Consider the following 19329-nt stretch of genomic DNA (forward strand, 5'->3'; position numbering starts at 1 on the left):
AAAGAGAGAGAGAAGAACTCTACCATGCAACGAAATGATAAAGTGTCCAGTTAGGCTAATCACAATTTGTGAGGGTAAACTTACAAGCCAGAAGTCAAGTTCAATACCAGCTACGCGCAAATTGCATTGTGACATCATCAGACACGTGACGCTATATCAGATTGGACGAATTATTTTCTCTTCTTTTTTTTCAGAAAGCTTCTTGTCTTTGTAGGGCGAACCATACAATAAAAAAAAATGGTTCTAGTTAAAGGTAAAGGGTTGACAGTGAAAAAAAAAGAAGATATAATGCATATTAATGATGCTGACACAAATACAAATGATAAAGATGTCAACAGCATTCTCAAAGAAATTTTAAAAAATGAAGAAGGGAGTGAGTGATTTAAAAGAAAGGAAATGTGTTTGTATAGCTTGTACGGAGGATATATTCCTATTCCATTCATATTATTCTTTTTCTTGTTCATGGGTGTCACATAGAAACTTTCTCTTGTTAATTAGTATATATCGGCCTTAGCCTATAGACGAAGAGATGTTTATACTTTTTTGACCGTCTATACGGTAGGCCCTACAGATGTAACCATAGACACCTGGTAGACCTAAGCAGGACCTATAAAGAACATGGGGAAGAAAAAGACTGAAAATATCCAAAACACAGAGGTTTAATCTAATCCAGTTTGTCTACTTTGAGTATAGGCCCTACCAGTGGCACACACACACACACAAAAAAATAAACACAACAACATACACACACACCATAGCATTGTATGCCCACGCTCATCCACAGACCCTGAAATAGAAACGGCCAGATGTCAACAGGTGAAACAGCAAACAAGAAAGAGATTGACATAAACAAGATATTCATGAAGGGTGAACAACGAAAGAGACATAATTATGAGAAAAGAGACATCACTTTTAAAAGATGAAAAGACACCTGAAGAAGACGTTGGGTTTCTCCTTTGAGTCATTTAAGGTTTGCAAAGATTAAAACTTTAATTGTTGTTTTTTCACTCTCTTCTCGCGATTACTCGCTTTTTATCACTCGATCGTCTGTAGTGTAATCTTGATGAGCGAAGAAAAGAAATTATCCACTTCAGAACTGTAAATTAGTACACTGACATTGCAACAACCTACAAGACATGCTCTTCAATGGCACAAACTACATGTAGGCCTACTCATATTCATAAACGACTTGATTTGTTCTCAGCCATTCTGACGTTCACTTCGTCTAGACTAGACACGTGTGTTTGTGAAGATCAGCTGATACGCCGAGCCTCGCTCGCCCGCTCAACCCTGGGCTAATCCCGTCAATGGAACACCGAGTCGTATCCTATAAAAACCGAGACCACCATTTGAACGTAGGATGATCAGTAGTCTTGGCACAACGTAACATCACTGGACAAATAACCACACCCCACACGTCCAACGTCAGGACAAAGAGATCGTCCACATTCAACAAAGGGGTGATTTTATCTTCGGCAGTATAGAAAAAAACAACCCATCTTATTTGCAAAACCCTCTCTACTAAGGAGCAGACAGCTGTTGATTTACACAGTGTATATGTATTACGCCTAAAACTAAGCATATCATCAACAAAATGACACGGAATGTAATTTGCAAAGGCATTATAACGATTTAAATTTAGTATCCTAACAACTATTTCGTAGAAGAGTTTCGGAAATTTTTATCTGCATGCATAATGCTTGCTTTGACGACGAGGAACATTGACCTATCAGCGCGCGCCATTTATGAGCTCTATCACGTGGTACCTATCTGACCAATCAGCGCGAGGCTATTTAAATTCCCATCCGTCTTTGTTCAAGGCTCAGTCAACGGAATTCTACTACAACTTACTACGGGCCCATCCTCCGGAGTCCAAGGCGATTTGTTTTGAGTGCTAATTACAGCTCATTGCATCAAAAAGGCTCCATATCTTTCACTGGATATAATTTATTCGCGTGAAAAACAGTTTATTCCTTGGATCAGTAATATTTTGTTAGCTGAAAAAGGTCTGTTTCGCTGTTATACAGTGGTTTTCTACAGGTGAATTCTTATCTTCCGTGTGGGACTACAACAACCTATGCGCACACGTAACGTATGTATGTCGTTATAAGGTTGTTATTGTATGAATTTCTAATAGGTCGGACTACACGACATTTGCTACTCTCGCTCCGATCGTGATCTGTTGCTGTCGTCATTTACCGGACATGTTGTAATTGCGTTTGGTCTATTTAAATGTTAAAATATGGCAGATATTGAGTTTTGGCACTGCAATTCTTCTGTGACCGACCTGTCGGTGAACGATGTTTTTGAGAGCGAGGTACAGAGCGAAATGGCGGAGATACTGCGCTCAGATTCCGCACGATTTTCTCCGCAGCCACGGACGGACCTCGTTCAGCAGTCAACGGGTTTAGCGGACTCGACCGACTTCGCGGACCTGGGATCACTTCCAAACTACTTCCAAGAGCAGGGAGTTCAAACGACTGCGCAGGACATTAACTCGACGTCCGTCTTGACGATGACGTCGAACACAGTGGACTTGAGTCAAATTTCAGCCATGGATAGTGTAGATAATCAAGTAAACAGCTTAGATCTGCTTGTCGATCCCCAAACGGGACTGCCTGTTTCGACGACCACTCAACTGCAGCTCGACCCGAACTCTGCACAGGCAAGTCTCCAGATGATAGTGAACAGCCTGCCAGAGCTTCAGGCCCAGATTGCCTCGTCCTCCGCTGAGAACTTGGGTCTTGCCAATATAGGCAACATCATTTCCCAAGCCCCCATTTTGTCTCTCAATACGCAACCGCAACAACTGCAGCAGGAGTCGCCTCTCATCCTGTCGACAGCAACATCGGACAACCAGAATCTTACCTTCCAGAATGGAACTTTGCAGCAATCTGACCTTCAACAAATCAATCTGTCAAACTTTCACGAGCTTGCCACTCAAACTTTCATCACACAACTCCAACAGCAACAGCAGTTGCACCTCGCCAACGGTAATGTGCAAACAGGCTCACTCTCAAGTCTTAATTCAGCGCTGAAGGTCAAAAAGAGTGACGCTGAGCCAGCAAGCCCAAAAACTAAAACGGAGAAGATCTACCCTAAACCTGCCTACTCTTACAGCTGCCTCATCACGATGGCCCTGAAGAACAGTCAGACAGGTTGTTTGCCTGTCAGTGAGATTTATCAATTCATGTGGTAAGTACAAAAATACCTAGGATGTACACTTCTTTGCTTGAATTCCTCCAGTCAGGAGAACTGCTAAAGTTGCAGAGTTGTCTAAAATGTGAGGTCTATGGATGAATAGTCACAAGGTCACAGGATAACAACAGGATGACAATAATAGTACTACATAGCTGTAGTACATTTGGTGTCGAAAAGAAAGCTCAGAGATAGGTTATTAAACAGGGGGGGGGGGGGTTGCCAGTCAGAGAGGGAGATAGTACTAGAGTTGCAGCAAGATCCACGATCTACAAACAAATTCCAAGATCTACAAACAAATTCAATTCATTCCAAAATTCTTTCTTTAATGATATGATTTTTACACTGTCCAGAAGTCTACCTTCATCTAGTCTTGTGGACTTTGGCTTTGTGACCAGTAATTTTTACCTGGATGTGACTACGATGCCTCTTTTGTGACTGAAACTAACCAGGAACCTCTTGTCATCACACATTGCATCTTATAGATTCTACTAGCAGAGCATGTTCTTGATAAAAACTTGGGATTGGTTCTCTGACATCCACATCTTGCAATGAACAAAAACGAAGAAAAAAATGTGAAGGAGAATTTCAATTTCAAAGAGTAGCTGACTTCATGAACTTGCTGTCAAAGAAGAAATCTTCTGTTCCACTCACCTCATCTTGCATTTAAAAAATCAGAAATGATACCCTGATAAACTTAAAACATAATTTCAAGTTTTTTTTTTTTTTTCAATCAGCTGTCACATTATCTTAATATCTGTAAAGTAGCCTACACTGTATGTGATAATAACCTTATACGATGTTTTACCATATCTGATTGATATCTGTACCTTTCAGCTCAATGACCAAGTGGTAGAGTCTAACCAGTATAGATGGAGTTTATGCAGGATCTACTAGTTAAGTTGTCTAAAAGGCCTATATTATTAAGATACAGTATTAAAAAATCATCTTGCTTTGGAACACTACACTGTAAATGTATGTGCTAACACCAAAAAAAAAAAAAAAAAAAAAAAAAGAAGAAAGAAAGCACACACACACACTTTGAAACAAGCAACTGCTGTCTTCCGTTGAGGATGGTTTGATTTTGCTACAACATGCATTTCCCAGCCCTACTGTTTACGTATACTCGGGACTCGTCATTAACAGGTTAAATGTGCATCATAGTGATTGGCCTATAACTGTAGAATTTCTGAAAAGATTGAGTGGGACTGTATAGGTAAACTTACTTGTCACGTCTAAACACATCTATTAAGACACAGAATCTTCATTTTGTTATGAATTAAAGAATTCCATCACCTAGATAAGCTTTTAACCATAAAAAAACAGCAACAACATAACTTAAAATGTGTCTCTGTTTTTTTTTTTTTTTTTTGACAGTAATATTTTAATGCAATTTTCATACATCAGATCAATTGCCATGTACAGTAGTCAGGTAAAAGTGGCCAACTTTTTTTTTTTTTGTCTTTGTTTTGAGACCACTCTATTTGACAGAACAATAGAACTTATTCTAGAGGTTCCTTTTTTCTGATTGGAAGTTGTACACTGTAAATATTACATGTGTTTTCATTTTTTTTTTATAAAATTCAAATTCATTCATCATATATTGAAGAACACAAACAAATGAATCCACTCTACTCGAGTACATTGTAGGACACAAACATGGGCTACATTGTACATTATCGCAAAGACAGAGCGCACACGTAGTTATACCACATTAGGCTTACATTGTATTGTTATTGTATGGAAAATATTACATAGGACAAGCCACATGGGCTTTTGCGATACCTGTACAACACCATAAAGAACTAGAAAATGCAAATAACTTGCAATGGTGAATTACATGTACTTCCGCTAAATTGCATTAACTTCATGCCTCCTTTTTGTGCTCCCAGCTAGGCTTTGAGTAGACAAGTTGAGATTTACAGATTATTGTAGCTGCCAGGAGCATTGTTTGGTCATTTTCTGGATTTCTGTCACAGCTGAGTCCGGTCCACCTGCCCTCTTTGTCCTGGCTGGGTGGACAAGTGCATTGTTCATTACATAACACTGAAGGCATTTGTCACTTCAAAGAAACCACTCCCAATCAATACACTGAGTCAGGGGAACAGGATCATCCTTTGTTGTAGTGTGGTTTGAAATAACAAGAAAGGAGTTCAGTCTGTTTGTTGGGAGAAGTGAACCATGTAAGGACTAGTCTTTGTTTCTAGGCCTTAGAGGAAGATACCCATATCAGACACTTTGAGTAGGATTTCATGTTTTGTCCTGGCTGTCAGGTTGGCCCCTTCTTAGCCTGGGTTTTGGACAGTAAAAGAAGATCAGTTAAGACATTGTTTCAACAAAGTTTCCAGCTGAGCACTTTGAATTAACGCAGTCATACAATGACGTACATTAAAGTTTCACTCATTAAGTCTTTATGAACATATATTTGATACACTTCATCCACATATCAAAAAGAAGAATTTTGAGGATAGGACTGGTTTCATGTTTGTTCCCATAATCTTTATATTTTTGCCATTTCTGTTTCTGATTCGCAACATAATTTCACCAAGCTGATCTTTCTTGAGTGTCTTACTGTTTGAATAGATTTTATTCTTGATTTTCTTGATTTTCTTTTTTTTTGTGGTTAGAGTGAAGAGGATCACATTTTTTTTTTTTTTTTTGGTGAGGACACGAAAGGGAATTATTAAAGTGATGGTACAGTGTATCTTGATAAAATTTAACTTCACTTAGGAAAAAACTGTTATTCACTGCTGTTTTCAACCCAGTTCAGTTTTAGTTCTGTGGTAAACCTCACCTATCAACCTTAACTCTCTCTAACTCTATCTATCTTTGCCAGATTTTGTCTTTTGTTAAATCCAAACTGAATGAGATGATGTACAAAAAATGTAGTGTTTATTAAATCTATCATGTACATGTAGCTATACTATTTTACATGTACTAAATGATTACAGGTCAAATCAATTTAGTACACTATCAACCAGGCCTCACTCTGAAAGACACAACATGTGTTTAAACTTTGCTTTGATGTAATGATAAGCCTTTTTTTTTTTGTACATACTCAGACTGTTGTCTAGCTACATTGTAGTTGTAAGGTACAGACTACTCAAGTTTATCAAGTGTAAGCTAATTTACTTTTCTCTTGCAAAGAGTTTCGACATGCACAGATTTCACTGTGACAATTGTTTTCTTGTAGTATCAGGGCTGCACGCAACTATTTTTTTTCCCCTACTTGTCTGACCTGTCTGTTGGACCAGTAGTTACCCAATTTTTCCATTGTTACTGGTCCATTCCTGAAAATGTTACCAGTCCCGATGGTGATTTTTACTGGTCAGGGATGCCGGGACTGTTGGACCAGTGCCAGTGTGCAGCACTGCAAAGATGTTTTACTCTGCATTGTCACTAAAGTTATATATGTGTCTTCACATGGAGTCTAGGTTGAAGACTAAGTATTGACCATTGAGTAAGCAGCTGAGAGTAGGCTCAGTCTATGAATGACTCCCTACCTTGGTAGCTAGCCAAGGGGGTGTGGCCTGGCTTACTCATAGTAAGTCACTTTTTCTCCCCAAATACCAGCTGATGTCCTCCTTAGACAGTGAGTTGGAATTAAGTCACTGGAGGAATGGTTTCAAGTATTGAGGAAATCATTCTGTTGTCAGTACTGGTAGTTCAGACTGACACACCCCCATATTGTATCATTAACCCGTTCAGGATGAGTCCAGAGTATACCCGGGCAAGCATCTATGGGAAATGTGTGTTGTAGCAAAATCAAACCGTCCTTCACGGGTTAAACAGAATTTCACTGAAGTACAGTACAGTATATATTTATGGAAATTTTCATCATAATGATGCATGCGTACGCATGATGTCTTTGTAACCTACTGCAGCTCATTCAATTTCCCTACCATAATAAACACTTTACTCAATCATTTCTTAGAACAAAGATCTCATTGCCACCCCCAGCCAAATTTGCCATACCTACAATTGTATGCAATGCACTGTATTTGCACTTCTAAACATCCCTGTTTTCATTTCTTTTTCTTTTATTACAGCGAATATTTTCCATACTTCAAGACAGCTCCTGATGGTTGGAAGGTAAGATTTTGTTCATTTGTAATCATAGAGCAAACTTGTATAAAATCATATGGCTTCGATGTGTTACATCTTATCCCATGATCATTGAACTCAAGTGGGACAATCAGCAGATACACAGCTACAATAGTGTTTGGATACGCTCATGTAAGAGTCATTAGCTAGTCTATGTTTCAGACCTTTGGAAGGTTGCCATTTAAAGTGTGTAATATTTCTCTCACTGAATGAAATTGCTTCCCTGTGATGATTGGGTGTAACAAGGGGCTGATTTACATAATGCAGAACCTGACACTGTATTGACAAAAAGTCAGGTTGAGCTGAACCATAGAGTAACAAAGGTCCCACTTACAGACAATTTTGTTGCCTTTCATCTGCCATATAGCAAGAATTGTCAAAGAAAACGGTCCACTTTGGTTTAGTCACAAGACATACAAATCTGACATTTTACACCATAACCTTCGCCAAAGAGGTTATTTCTTTGTCGGCATTGGTTTGTACAATGTATGTTTGTGTTTGTCTGTCTGCTTGTAAAATAACTAAAAAACTTGAAAACACATTTTCATGAAACTTGCAGAAAATATAGATACAGTATTCACACAAGGAACAGGTGATGGATTTTGGTAGTAATCACAGATTTTTTTGAACTTAGGATTTTTCTTTGATCTTTGGCAAATAGGGTCAGTGAACTTGGAGTTCAAGCTGCGCGTATTTGAGGTTTGCGTACGCTTCAGCACTAAAGTGCATGCTCTGCTTGAGGCGCCGCGCAGCAGGAAACTGATAAGGTAAACACATGGCATAGCCATTGGGATCATGCGTGTATGGGTGAAAATGAGCTGCTTCGCGCAGATCCGCGCTCTCGTAGTGCTTTTCTAGTTGTGTGCCTGATACATTATAGATGAGATCTGTTTGGGAACATATAAATGTACATTTAATGGTGAATGCATAATATTTACTACAATTTAAGTATCCAAGACCTGTACATTCCGATGTCATGCATATTTTTGTCTTTGAACCGAGTTTAAAGTGATTTCGGCTGTATCAAGTTTGTGCCTTTGGAATAGTGTGAAATTTCAAACTTTATTCCAATATATGTGTGTTTCCATTTGCTGTATTATGTTGAGACAGTTTAAATGGTTGTGTGTATTGTGAAAGATAGACAACATTCATGTGTACTAATTCACAATTGAGATGTTCATGTTGTGCTGGATTTGTGTGTGTCTGTTTGTGTGTGTATACATGTGAGACAGGGAGAGGGAGGGGTTCACTATCTTGAGGCTCCTCCTAGCAACGAATCAATGTCATCATGAGTCAAGACCACACCCACATCCCCCCACCACCAGCCCAATGACCCCGCCCCGTATGCCCTACTTTATTCGAAACACTGCATTACAACACCTGATTGGGGTATAGTGGTAGGCTTGTATAATGATGTACAATTTGTTGGTACACGTAGATGGGTAGAAATGTGTGTGTTCGCTCATGCAGAGCACATTGTGTATGGAGCGAAGTGAATAATAACTTTCATCAACATACATGAACAATGGGGTACTGTTCAAAGGTATGCATTGCCACTCTAATATGAAAAGTCAATCTATGGGAGCTGAGCTGATACTGAATACGTGGGGAGCTATTAGTTCAAAATATTGATGAAAGCATTCTAATTGATCCCATCATTTTCAGGGTCATGTATAATCACTATGCAATAATTTCCTGTAAAAGAGCCACCATAAAGATTAGAAGCAGTTTAATGAAGTGTGGGAGGGTGCTCACAATTACAATATTGTACATGTACAAATCGTAGTACTCTGCAAGTAGCACAAAATGTTTTGAAAACAAACAATCTTAGCAGCATTTATTCCGTTCTGTCTTCATGTTTGTTTGTTGTTGTTGTTGTTTTTGTTGCTTTTTTTTTTTGGGGGGGGGGGGGCAAGGAGAGCCCTTCTTCCATAAACCCTGTAACTCAAAATACACAACAGATATAAAGAGAAACTACATGTACATGTATCATACATCCACAATTATAGACAGAGAAAAAAAATCTACAAATGACAAACTATTAAATTACTCTGGCAAGAGATGCACCCCAAACTTATTTTTTTCCTACTGGTCCAGCTGGTCCCAGTGTGACTAGAAGATAACCACAGAGACTCCAACTCCAAGCACCTTTTGATCTGGAGATTCTCCCCCCTGACACCCTTAGCAAACGGGAGACTCCAAGTTGATGTGCTTAAGGGCCCTGGAAGCTTTAGGGTTCTAGGTGCTCTCTCGTGCTACATCTAAGGCATAGTTTTCAACACACGATGGCAATAAGTATTTCATATAAGAAATCCTTTCCAACGGGAGACAGAGCGGGAGAGTTGGAGTCTCTGCAACCAGTTTTCCATTTTTTACTGGTCCAAACCTAAAGTTACTGGTCCTTCAAATTCATGAAATTCTTGAGTTGAGTTGATTAACACCGAATGATTGGTTGTACATACAATTTGTCAATGGGTTAATATAAAACAATAACAATCTTTTTTTTTTTTTTTCAACTGGCAACTGTTGTTGTTCTTTTACTGGTCATGTAAATTGGGCCAGTCTGGCAATCCCTAAAAGGTTACTGGCCTGACAGTAAATATTTCCTGTCTGGGACCGTCAGACTGGTGCTAGTTTATTATTCTTCTTCAAACTCTATAGCATTGTGCGCAATGTGCAGTAAAGATACAAGGTGTACCCATTCAGCAAAAACACATGAAATTTATTTCCTTCGATTTTCATCCGTTGCATATGGACACCAGAGTGCAGAATGATGCTTCTAATAGTACACTAGTATTAAAATGTGATACACAAATGTCCAACATTCAGTCATTTTTCATGCCAAAGCCTGACTTTATTTCATAAACCAAACATGCCAAGCACACCTAATATTCCCAAGTAAATGTCACATCTACAAGCTGTTTAGTTAGAGGCAGTGTACTATATCAGTTGTTCTACTAATACCAACATACCTACAATGTATGCTACACATCAGTAGAATTAAAAAGCAAAGTCCACAGATGATAAAATGCAAAAATGGTGCTTTCACATTTTAAGTCTGGAAATGGAGTTACAGTGTACTTATTCTTACCTGTCAGGATTTTAATGGGTATTTGTGTCAACTTCCCTTCTGCCTAGTCCAAAGTACAAGTCATTTTTCCATTGTGCTGGTTGTACAGTGTAAGTCATTGTAAACAGTAGTGGACTGTTCCATTCATGGGAGGGGGATGGGCTTCTAGTTTTCCAAGTCTCTAGTTACTCCACCATAATATCATTGACAAAAAGAGACTACCCTACACAATTCATAGAGTTGAGAATGTGAAGCAAAGAATGTGACAGATCTGTATTCAATTAGAGGCTTAAATCCATTAATCTCTTGATCCTATTCATGCCAGGATTCAAGGTATCTAGTGGTACAGTAGTATTGAAACCTCATAGACCTTTCAGTCCATTGTTAAGCGCATAACATGTATTACCAGGCACCTGGCTAGGTAGGTTCATTCAACCAATAGGAGTGATTGTATAGGGACAGGTGGCCCTGATTAAACATTGTATTCAACCCTGGTGGATTTTAGTCTCTTCTCTCACAGTCTTTTGTGTTGATTTTACACTTGACTTCTTACCAGATTATATTGTAGGTGAGATTACTGAGCTTTGCCCTAATGTATATTACACATACTGTGCAGGGGTTATATTACACCCAGCAGACAAGAGTTTTCACAGTCGGGTTATGCAGTTGTAATAGTCAAAATGGATCAAGTGTTGATTCTGAATCCAAGTTTTCTAAATGCATGCCCACATAACTGTGAATGCTAAGTCTGAGAAAATGTTTACCCTGTAATGATATTCTTTATCATGTCAATTCAGGTTTAACAATGTGTCATAAAACTGATTTTCACTGGTTCACTACTGCCTGCTTGGTTTCAGTCTCACAGTTCATTCTGATGCACTCTTTCTATAAAATAAACAAATCAACCATCTGATCTTGACTACATGTGTGGAACAGGGGAATGAAAGCTTCAAGATTCTTGTTATATCTTCCTCTCTCTTTGTAAACCTTTCTTGGAAATGCTGTAACCAACAAAAACTGTCAAATAAACAAATGAAGTTCCATTTCTTTTACATCACATAATCTGGGGAGGGGGGAGAAAATTTATAAGAGAAAAGAAAAGTGGCACATACACGTACAATTAGTTTCAGTGTTCTTGATTCATTGCTGATATGTTTTCATTTTTTTTTTCATTTCTGATTTACTGTACATGTAATTGATTTATTGGTTGCTGATTATTCAAAATTATATGTACCCAAGGTAATATGTGCTACCTTCTTTTATGTTTAAAGATTATTTTGTTTCTAATGATAACACATCACATACACCGATGTATCGCAATGAGCGCTAAATGAAATCTTTCCACATTTGTCCTGTTTATTCTCTCCACTGCAGAATTCAGTCAGACACAACCTGTCACTCAACAAGTGTTTTGCCAAGATTGAGAAACCCACGCCCACCAATGGGAATGGCTCCACCAGGAAGGGATGTTTGTGGGCCTTGAATCCTGAGAAACAGGCCAAGATGGAGGAAGAGGTCTGTAAGTGGACCAAGAAGGACCCCCTGGGGATCAAGAGGAGCATGGCCAAACCAGGTCAGTGAGAGGTCACTTCAATTGTCAAAGTTTCCTTCTTTTTGAATTGTTAATCTTTATTGATTTTCATACTAGAACGAAAATAAATATGATCAGAAATTACAGTATTCCATAATAACATAAAAAAGGGGGAGAGCAAAAGAGAGCAGAAAAAAAGGGGTACAATAATTATATTAAAAAAAAGGGGGGGGGGGGACTGGGCACAAGTAACATTATGGTCTTTCAGGACAATATCATATAAGGAATATAGCCAAAAAGGTCATGAAAAAAAAAAAAATCAGTTTTGAGATGGTGTTTCACAAGATTCAAAACATCGTACATAGTAATAGTTGGGGTAATACAGCACGTAGTCTAGAAAACCAAAAGGCTTACAAGTCAAAAGCCCATTTTCTGAAATGAACAGAAAGCTTGTTTCTAATTTTAGCAACGAAATATTCAGTTTCTTTAATTGTTGTCAAAAAAGACTTAATGGCTACATTGTATGTCACTATGAAGTCTCGTATCGTTGTCTTCTCTGTTTTCAGTTGGTACATGTATCTGTGATGTTTGTTATCTATGCCGTGATGCCACTGGGTTCTGGTGGCAGGATCCTGGATGATGCTGGACTTCCTCTCTTAATCAATTTTACCTCTGAAAGAGAACAAAGGAAGAAAATTATGCCTTCTTATGTTTCTACCATACAGATACTTCTAATCATGATGAGTATTACCTACTGCACTGGGTAATTTTGCTGATGGTAATATGCCCGCAATATCTCCTGGGTATTGATTAATAAATGTCAATAAGAAACCTACGTACAGCTGTCATCATATGCACCAATGGGACTAGGATTTGATATACTAAGAACCAGAAAGGGTGAAGTACATGTAGCTGTACTGCAAACTTCATTTTTCCTACTTATTGTTCCCATAAGGTAATGTCTCAATATCAATTATGCAGCTCAGTTATTGTGGAGCTTTTTATTCAAACTTTCTGTGATCCTTTTTCTCTGCAGAAGAGTTTGACAAGATTGAGGCTCTCTCAAGGTGTTCCTCGTCACCCAAACCTTCTCCCAAACCATCATCTCCGCCCCAAGCCCCGCCTCCACTCCAGAGTATCATCACCACGGCAACCACCACCACCTTGACATCATCAGATATCAAGGCAGAGGATTCCAGCAGCGGACTGGGGGAGCAGTATTACTTTAACACCTCCCTCAACATGCTGGACCCCACCCTGACACAACTTGATGGGGATTTGGGTTTACAGGTACTATTGAAAATCTTATCTTTACATGATTGATTTGTTACACTTAGCAGCTCCATAACTACTACATGTAATTTGTGGGCTTATTTAAATTCATTCTGTGCAGTTGCTTAATCGTATGTGATTTTATATTCTGATGTGGGAAAATCGATGTGCTACCAGATTGCCTTAAAATTCAAACATGAATTTAACTAGCAAGTGATGTTTCCAAAGGGGACGATCCATTTAAATGTACGGCCTGCACAGAATATTAACATATGTATACACATGCTCAATAATACTGTTAGTAGTAGGGCAAGTCCAAGATAATGTCCCCTCAGATGCTCAAAATTCATCTTGATTTTATCAAAAAGTTATTGATATCATCTTGTAGCCAAAGAGTTAAATCATATGTTTCCAGCAAAGAAAATATTGAATTATGCAAATTTATGCAAGAAATATGGCCTTGATTTGCATAAATCAAAAACAAACCTTACGTATGGGACAAATTATAAATATTCATCTAAAATCAGTTGAATTTGTCCTTGACCTAGTTCCTTTATGGACATGACCCCTGTATGAGTTAGTATAATCTGCAATTGGTAAGACAAGGTCAGCACATTAATTATGCAAATTATGCACTTTCCCAGAACATAGTGTCCCATACGTAAGGATTTGAGTATGTTTTTTTAAGTTTTTTCTGAAGATTTGTAACATTGACCAATCATACTTTAGGAAGTTCTAATTTATTCATTTCAACTCCAGATTAGCAAAACTAAATGAGGAAATTTAATTAGTCCTTCATCTTATAACTAATTAAAGTTTGCTTACGTATGGGACAAATGCCTTACGTATGGGACATTACATGCAAAGTGAATGGGAAAACCGCCTTTTGACATGGATGCTATATGTCCTTACATTTGTTTGGTTAATGGTTATCTTTGCACCTACTCTGAAGAATATGTCTATATATCTGCCTCTCCTACTCAGATGACCTCAGGGAGAGTGTAAGAACAGCATTATTGAGTCATTCTATGATTAAGAAAGGAAAATAAAGAATATTCATTTATACTTGTAATTTCTTATTTTCATTACAGGCTGTGCAGCTGGTCTTGAATTAACATTCCCCGTTAACATTTTGATATTGGACATTTTCTTAATTCAGTTATCATTTTCAACTTTACCTCTCTACAAAATGACTTTGTCCAAGAATGGGATTCTCTGAGTGTCATTTTAGGTGCAGTACACTGTTCAGCATGTACCACAGGTTGTACAGCCTCAAAAGCGAAATCAAAACAATTGTGCTTATGGCGCGCATCAATGACAACATTATAGGTCTTACTGAAAAGAAAAATCACTTAAGGTGTGAGCAGGTAACTTTGTCATTACTTGAGTTGATAGCAAAGGAAAAACCCTATGAGAGTACACTTGTACTTTTTATTTTGATATGATTGTTAATATTTCAACTGTTCACCCTCAGAATATGTCATGACTTATCAAGGTCATGAACATGATTTCTGAAAATCCTGTAAAATGAAGACTATAGTTTACATTTGCTATAAACCACAATATCAATACTGGTTCTGTGGTTGGAGTGCTAAAAACACAAATTACACAAACAAATAGGAAATTCAATTTTCTTTTCTATTTTGTGTTTGAAGAGACAGATGTGCTCTGAGACACCTTCATCAACTCATACTTACTTTGTACCCCACATCTACACAATTATCAACATACACTGCAATCTGGTAGTGTATGATCAAATGAGGTTATTAGAATTTATTCAAAATTGTAATTTGCAGATCAGTGAGTTACTTAAGTGTTTCAAATCTAGATTTGAATGTGCAAATGATAATCTTTCCTGTATCACTACACAAGCATGTATGTATGTACAAAGTAGCACAAATTTTGTCGTCTTTGGTTTCATAGACACGAAGCCAAGCAATTTGAAAAAAAAAAAACAGAAACAGCATTGGTACATACATTCTTCTATCTCCTTAAAATCTAAAACTTTCATTAAAATTTGATTGATATTGCAGTTCAGCTAAAATTCACATGGCAAAACATGATGATTACAGAGCAAAATGAAGTACTCTTGTTGTTGTGTTTTGTGCTGCATTTCAAACAATTATAAAGCTTTATAAAAACTTAGACAACTTGCAAGGTAAGCCTAGAGCTACTGAAAGTACCCACTTCAAACTGTATCTGCAAATACATTGTACATGACATTTGATTCTAAAGTTGAAATTATCAAGACTACAAATTAGTTATTGTACATGTACATGTATGCTATATGAAGGTCACAAGCTAGAATTTGCTCATTTTTTTTTTTTCATTTGATGAAAAAATATTGACTAGAGTAATTACAAATGGGCTAGAAATAGAGTGTCAGTATACTATATCTGCATGTGTAGACATCATGAGGACAGTGTTAATGCATGACGGAATCCAAACTAAGACATTTAATTGTAAATTGATAATTACTTTTATTTGTTTTATTTTAGCTTTTGCTGGGTACCTGAACCGGGAAAGTACCCACTTAGAAGTCTATTTCATTTGTTACATGTTGTAGCATGATTTGTGGAACTAAATATGACACTATGGGGAAATTTAAAGTCATTCCCATGAATGCATTTGTGCACTAAAGACAAATGTCCCATACGTAAGTTGAGCCATGTCCCATACGTAAGGTGTACTTTCGTTAATTAAACCAACTTCATGAAAATATGCTTTATTCTTTTGCAGTGAAACTTTGCTGAAAGATACTTCAGTATTGTACCTTTCTTCACTTCCAAACAGAACTTGATCAGTAAGGTACTTTCAGAGAATTTTCAGTTCAAACTTTATTTTGAAAAATCCAGTTTTTCTCTGGTCCCATACGTAAGTTGGCATATTTTTCTTAATAAAATAATCAACCCAAGGTCAAATGACACCAAACTTAAACACAATATTCTTCTCAAGGATACCAGTCCTCCTGATGATAAACAATAAAATCCAAGTGCTCCTTCATTACTTTTCAGAGGTTTGAAATCTCTGAATGTCCCATACGTAAGGTGCGCGATATCTTGGACTTGCCCAGTACCAGAACCCATTTACACACACATTCATTTAGTCTCAATTACTATTGTCTACCATACTTACAAAGTGCACAATCCAATCCATTAAGAATGTGCGTAGAAAAATCTAGAAGATATTTTTGAAGGTATTAGAATTTGTGCTAACCAAAAGTAGTGCAAAATCTGCAAAAATTAATGTAGCAATTTATATTTCCATGTTTACAGTAATATGAAAAAGTTTCTCACAACTTCATTTCACATTCTTTATGATTTTTATTATGGTTGTTACTCTAAACACTGAATAATTGGTGCTTATTTCCATTGATGGAAGGATGATTTGTCAATCAGATGTGATAAAAACAACTCAACACAAGAGTCGTTAATTGAGACTTCCTATAATACCCCTCTTATAGACAGTTTCTCTTTCTTTGTTGTACAGTTGTGTTGTTCTTCCTCAGTATTAATGTTATGTTTTTGGAATAGTAGGATCAACAGAAAAAGAAGCAAAGTTTGCAAAAATAAAAACTGCAGAACTTTATATCTCGTAAGTTCATTTGTAAAACATACATTTGTACACATTGGTTTGAGTTTTCCCAACTTTCTGAAAAGTTGGAAGTTGAAGTTAGTGAAGACTAGTCCCAAGTATACTCAGGCAGGTGACTGGGAAATGCATTTATAGTAGAACAACTTGTCCTCAACAGGTTAAGAACACTTGTATTATATACATTGTACATTACTGTAAAACGAGGAATGTACATGTGCATTTTAATTTCGCAAATTTTGCGAGAGCCAAGATTCATAAAATTGAAATTCATGCAAGAGTTCTTGTTTACACTATATGCATTGAATGATGGAGGCAACTCGCGAAAAAGTCCGTCAGCTCCAATTCACTGAAATATTGTGTTTTACAGTAATAATTGTTCTAACTTGCAAAATATATCTTCTTCTTCTTCTTACACAGGACAATCTCCTGGATACCTTCAATGACCTCAGCAGCCTGGACGTTCCCATGACAACATCTCCACTGACCACCTTCAGTCTGAGTGGCTCCATACTGGACACGTCACCGGTCAAGGACTCCGGCCATACAGTGACCACGTCCCTTCTCCCCCTGGACTCTCCCCAGGCCGTTGGCTCCTCGGCCCTCCAGTTCTGCAGCCCTACCAGGACTCCACAAGTCACTGCATTCATGTGACAATCACAGAGGGCTGGACTCCTAGATACAGATGTTTCTAAGAGTTTTATCTAAATTACTAATTATCAAACCACATAGAGATGGATCATGTGTATGTGTTTTTTGAATGAAATGCATGAAAAGAGACTATCTGATGTCACAGTTTGCCTCATCTGGAGACCAGCCTGGAATGTTATCATGGAAAGCTCAGAAGCAAGTCAAGTCAAGATTCAGCGTCTTTACAATTATGTCAGATTTCACGTGGACTCACTGGAGAGAATGTTTAAATCAGGAGAGTTTTCCCTTGGATTTCCAAGGAGCTGGTGTACTCAGAATCTCACGACTGTTTCATCATTTTTCAGATTTCACATGTGGAGTGCTAATCCATCGGGATGGAGTGTGGCTACTCCCATTATTACATCTCCATTGGTTTTTCCCTTCTCTCACAGTCTTGTGATGTGTCACACCCAGCGGTCAGGAGTCACATTCTACAGTACAGAGTGACTTGTGTAGAATTCCCGTAGGAAAACTATGTCTTCACAAAGCTACTGCCGTCTCTAGGTGACATCTTACTTATGCTTCATTTTCAGCGCAAGCTTTTTATCACACTCGGCCTGTACTCATCACATCAATGGATACAAAGGGGGAGATCTGATTGTCTATCATGTTTCTTGGAGAGCGCCATCATTAGTGGAAAGACCACAGTGTCTCCTCATCTCAATGTTACAAACTTACAAATTTAACTTGGTATTGACTACAGTGCTCTGACCAGCAGGGGGCGCCCTTTCAACACAATTCCTGCTTGAGTCACAGGGGGTCGGACAGCATTGTCAAATAAGGAAAGCAGAAATCCGAGTTCCTCTAACAGAACAGATTTAAATGTCAGAATTGTCTCATGCTTTAGACACCAATTGTCTGACTCAATCATGGAAAAGAAGATTCCTATTTTAATGATCTATCATGATTTATCTGATTAACTGTTAATGAACTTTATGTGTACATAAGATCTGTTTGTTTTGCATATTTTCACATTGAATACAAAAACATTTGTACAGGTTTTGATATATTACTGATGAGATAACTATACTTAGCCATGGGTGTGTAGCAAATATTACGCAGTCAAAAATCATTTAAAGCTGTTTTTCTTGGAATGGGAGAGAGTGAAATGAGTTAGTTTGCAAACTTCAGAGTTCCTTCATCTCATTTGACCCATTGTTTGAGATGAGAGGTGGGCCTTGGATTCTAGTGTGATGTGTGCATTTAAGGGTGCCAAATTTGTGCAAATCTTGTTTGTTTTGTGTCCAGCGTCTTTTTGTCAAGTTTAACCCAAGGGACGAGTTGACAGTTTTCATGTTCAGAGAATGCAAAGAATGGTGTAGTGATTGTTTCAGTCAGAGTCATGGCTCCAGGATATTTCTGGCAACAGTTCATTCGATAATATATCATCGACAGTTCTTATGACATTCAACTAGAAAATTGTATTTGCTCAATTTCAGGTATTCCACCCGTATTTGATGATGAATTCATGTCAGAGATTGAACCAAGATGACATAATTACTAGTCTCCCTTTTCCTTTGTACAGTGTACATCCTCATTATTTCATTCAACACTTTTTGTACAAAGTGCCAGTTATGTAAATGTTATGAGGTAAAGATGTTTGTTCTAGCAATCTTCTCATGTGAGACTAAATTCCTGAAGGGTTATTAATCAATCTATATTTAAAACAGCTTTTCTAAATGTAATATTCAACTTAAATTGACTGTTTACGTCTTTTTGCTATCCCCCTGCAGAATACCTGTGAGGAATGTTTTAAGTAAAGTGTAGATTACAAAATCATTCTATTAAACCCATTTGTTCTTTTTACATTTCCTTTCTCAACCTTCCTGATTCCTTTTGGATATTTTGGATATACAATTTAGAAAGCTTACAA

The 19329-nt window shown here is 37.6% G+C and overlaps 1 protein-coding gene across 1 annotated transcript; it reads left to right on the forward strand.

The window, feature by feature from the left end:
- Positions 1-1869: 1869 nt before the first annotated feature.
- On the forward strand, positions 1870-18244 carry LOC140246978 (uncharacterized). The gene is made up of 5 exons (XM_072326284.1): positions 1870-3195; positions 7248-7290; positions 11747-11945; positions 12940-13193; positions 17187-18244. Exons 1-5 carry the CDS (start codon positions 2243-2245, stop codon positions 17418-17420), a joined length of 1683 nt encoding a protein of 560 aa, XP_072182385.1. The 5' UTR covers positions 1870-2242; the 3' UTR covers positions 17421-18244.
- Positions 18245-19329: the final 1085 nt, after the last annotated feature.

The sequence above is a fragment of the Diadema setosum genome, chromosome 3 (assembly GCF_964275005.1).
Source record: "Diadema setosum chromosome 3, eeDiaSeto1, whole genome shotgun sequence".
Lineage (NCBI taxonomy): Eukaryota > Metazoa > Echinodermata > Echinoidea > Diadematoida > Diadematidae > Diadema > Diadema setosum.

Excerpts from the sequence above, each read along its gene's own strand:
- LOC140246978 (XM_072326284.1), top strand. The coding sequence starts at position 2,243 with ATGGCAGATATTGAGTTTTGGCACTGCAATTCTTCTGTGACCGACCTG. Across the intron at positions 3,196-7,247 it reads GAGATTTATCAATTCATGTG|CGAATATTTTCCATACTTCA; the intron begins GTAAGTACAAAA and ends CTTTTATTACAG. Across the intron at positions 13,194-17,186 it reads ATGGGGATTTGGGTTTACAG|GACAATCTCCTGGATACCTT; the intron begins GTACTATTGAAA and ends CTTCTTACACAG.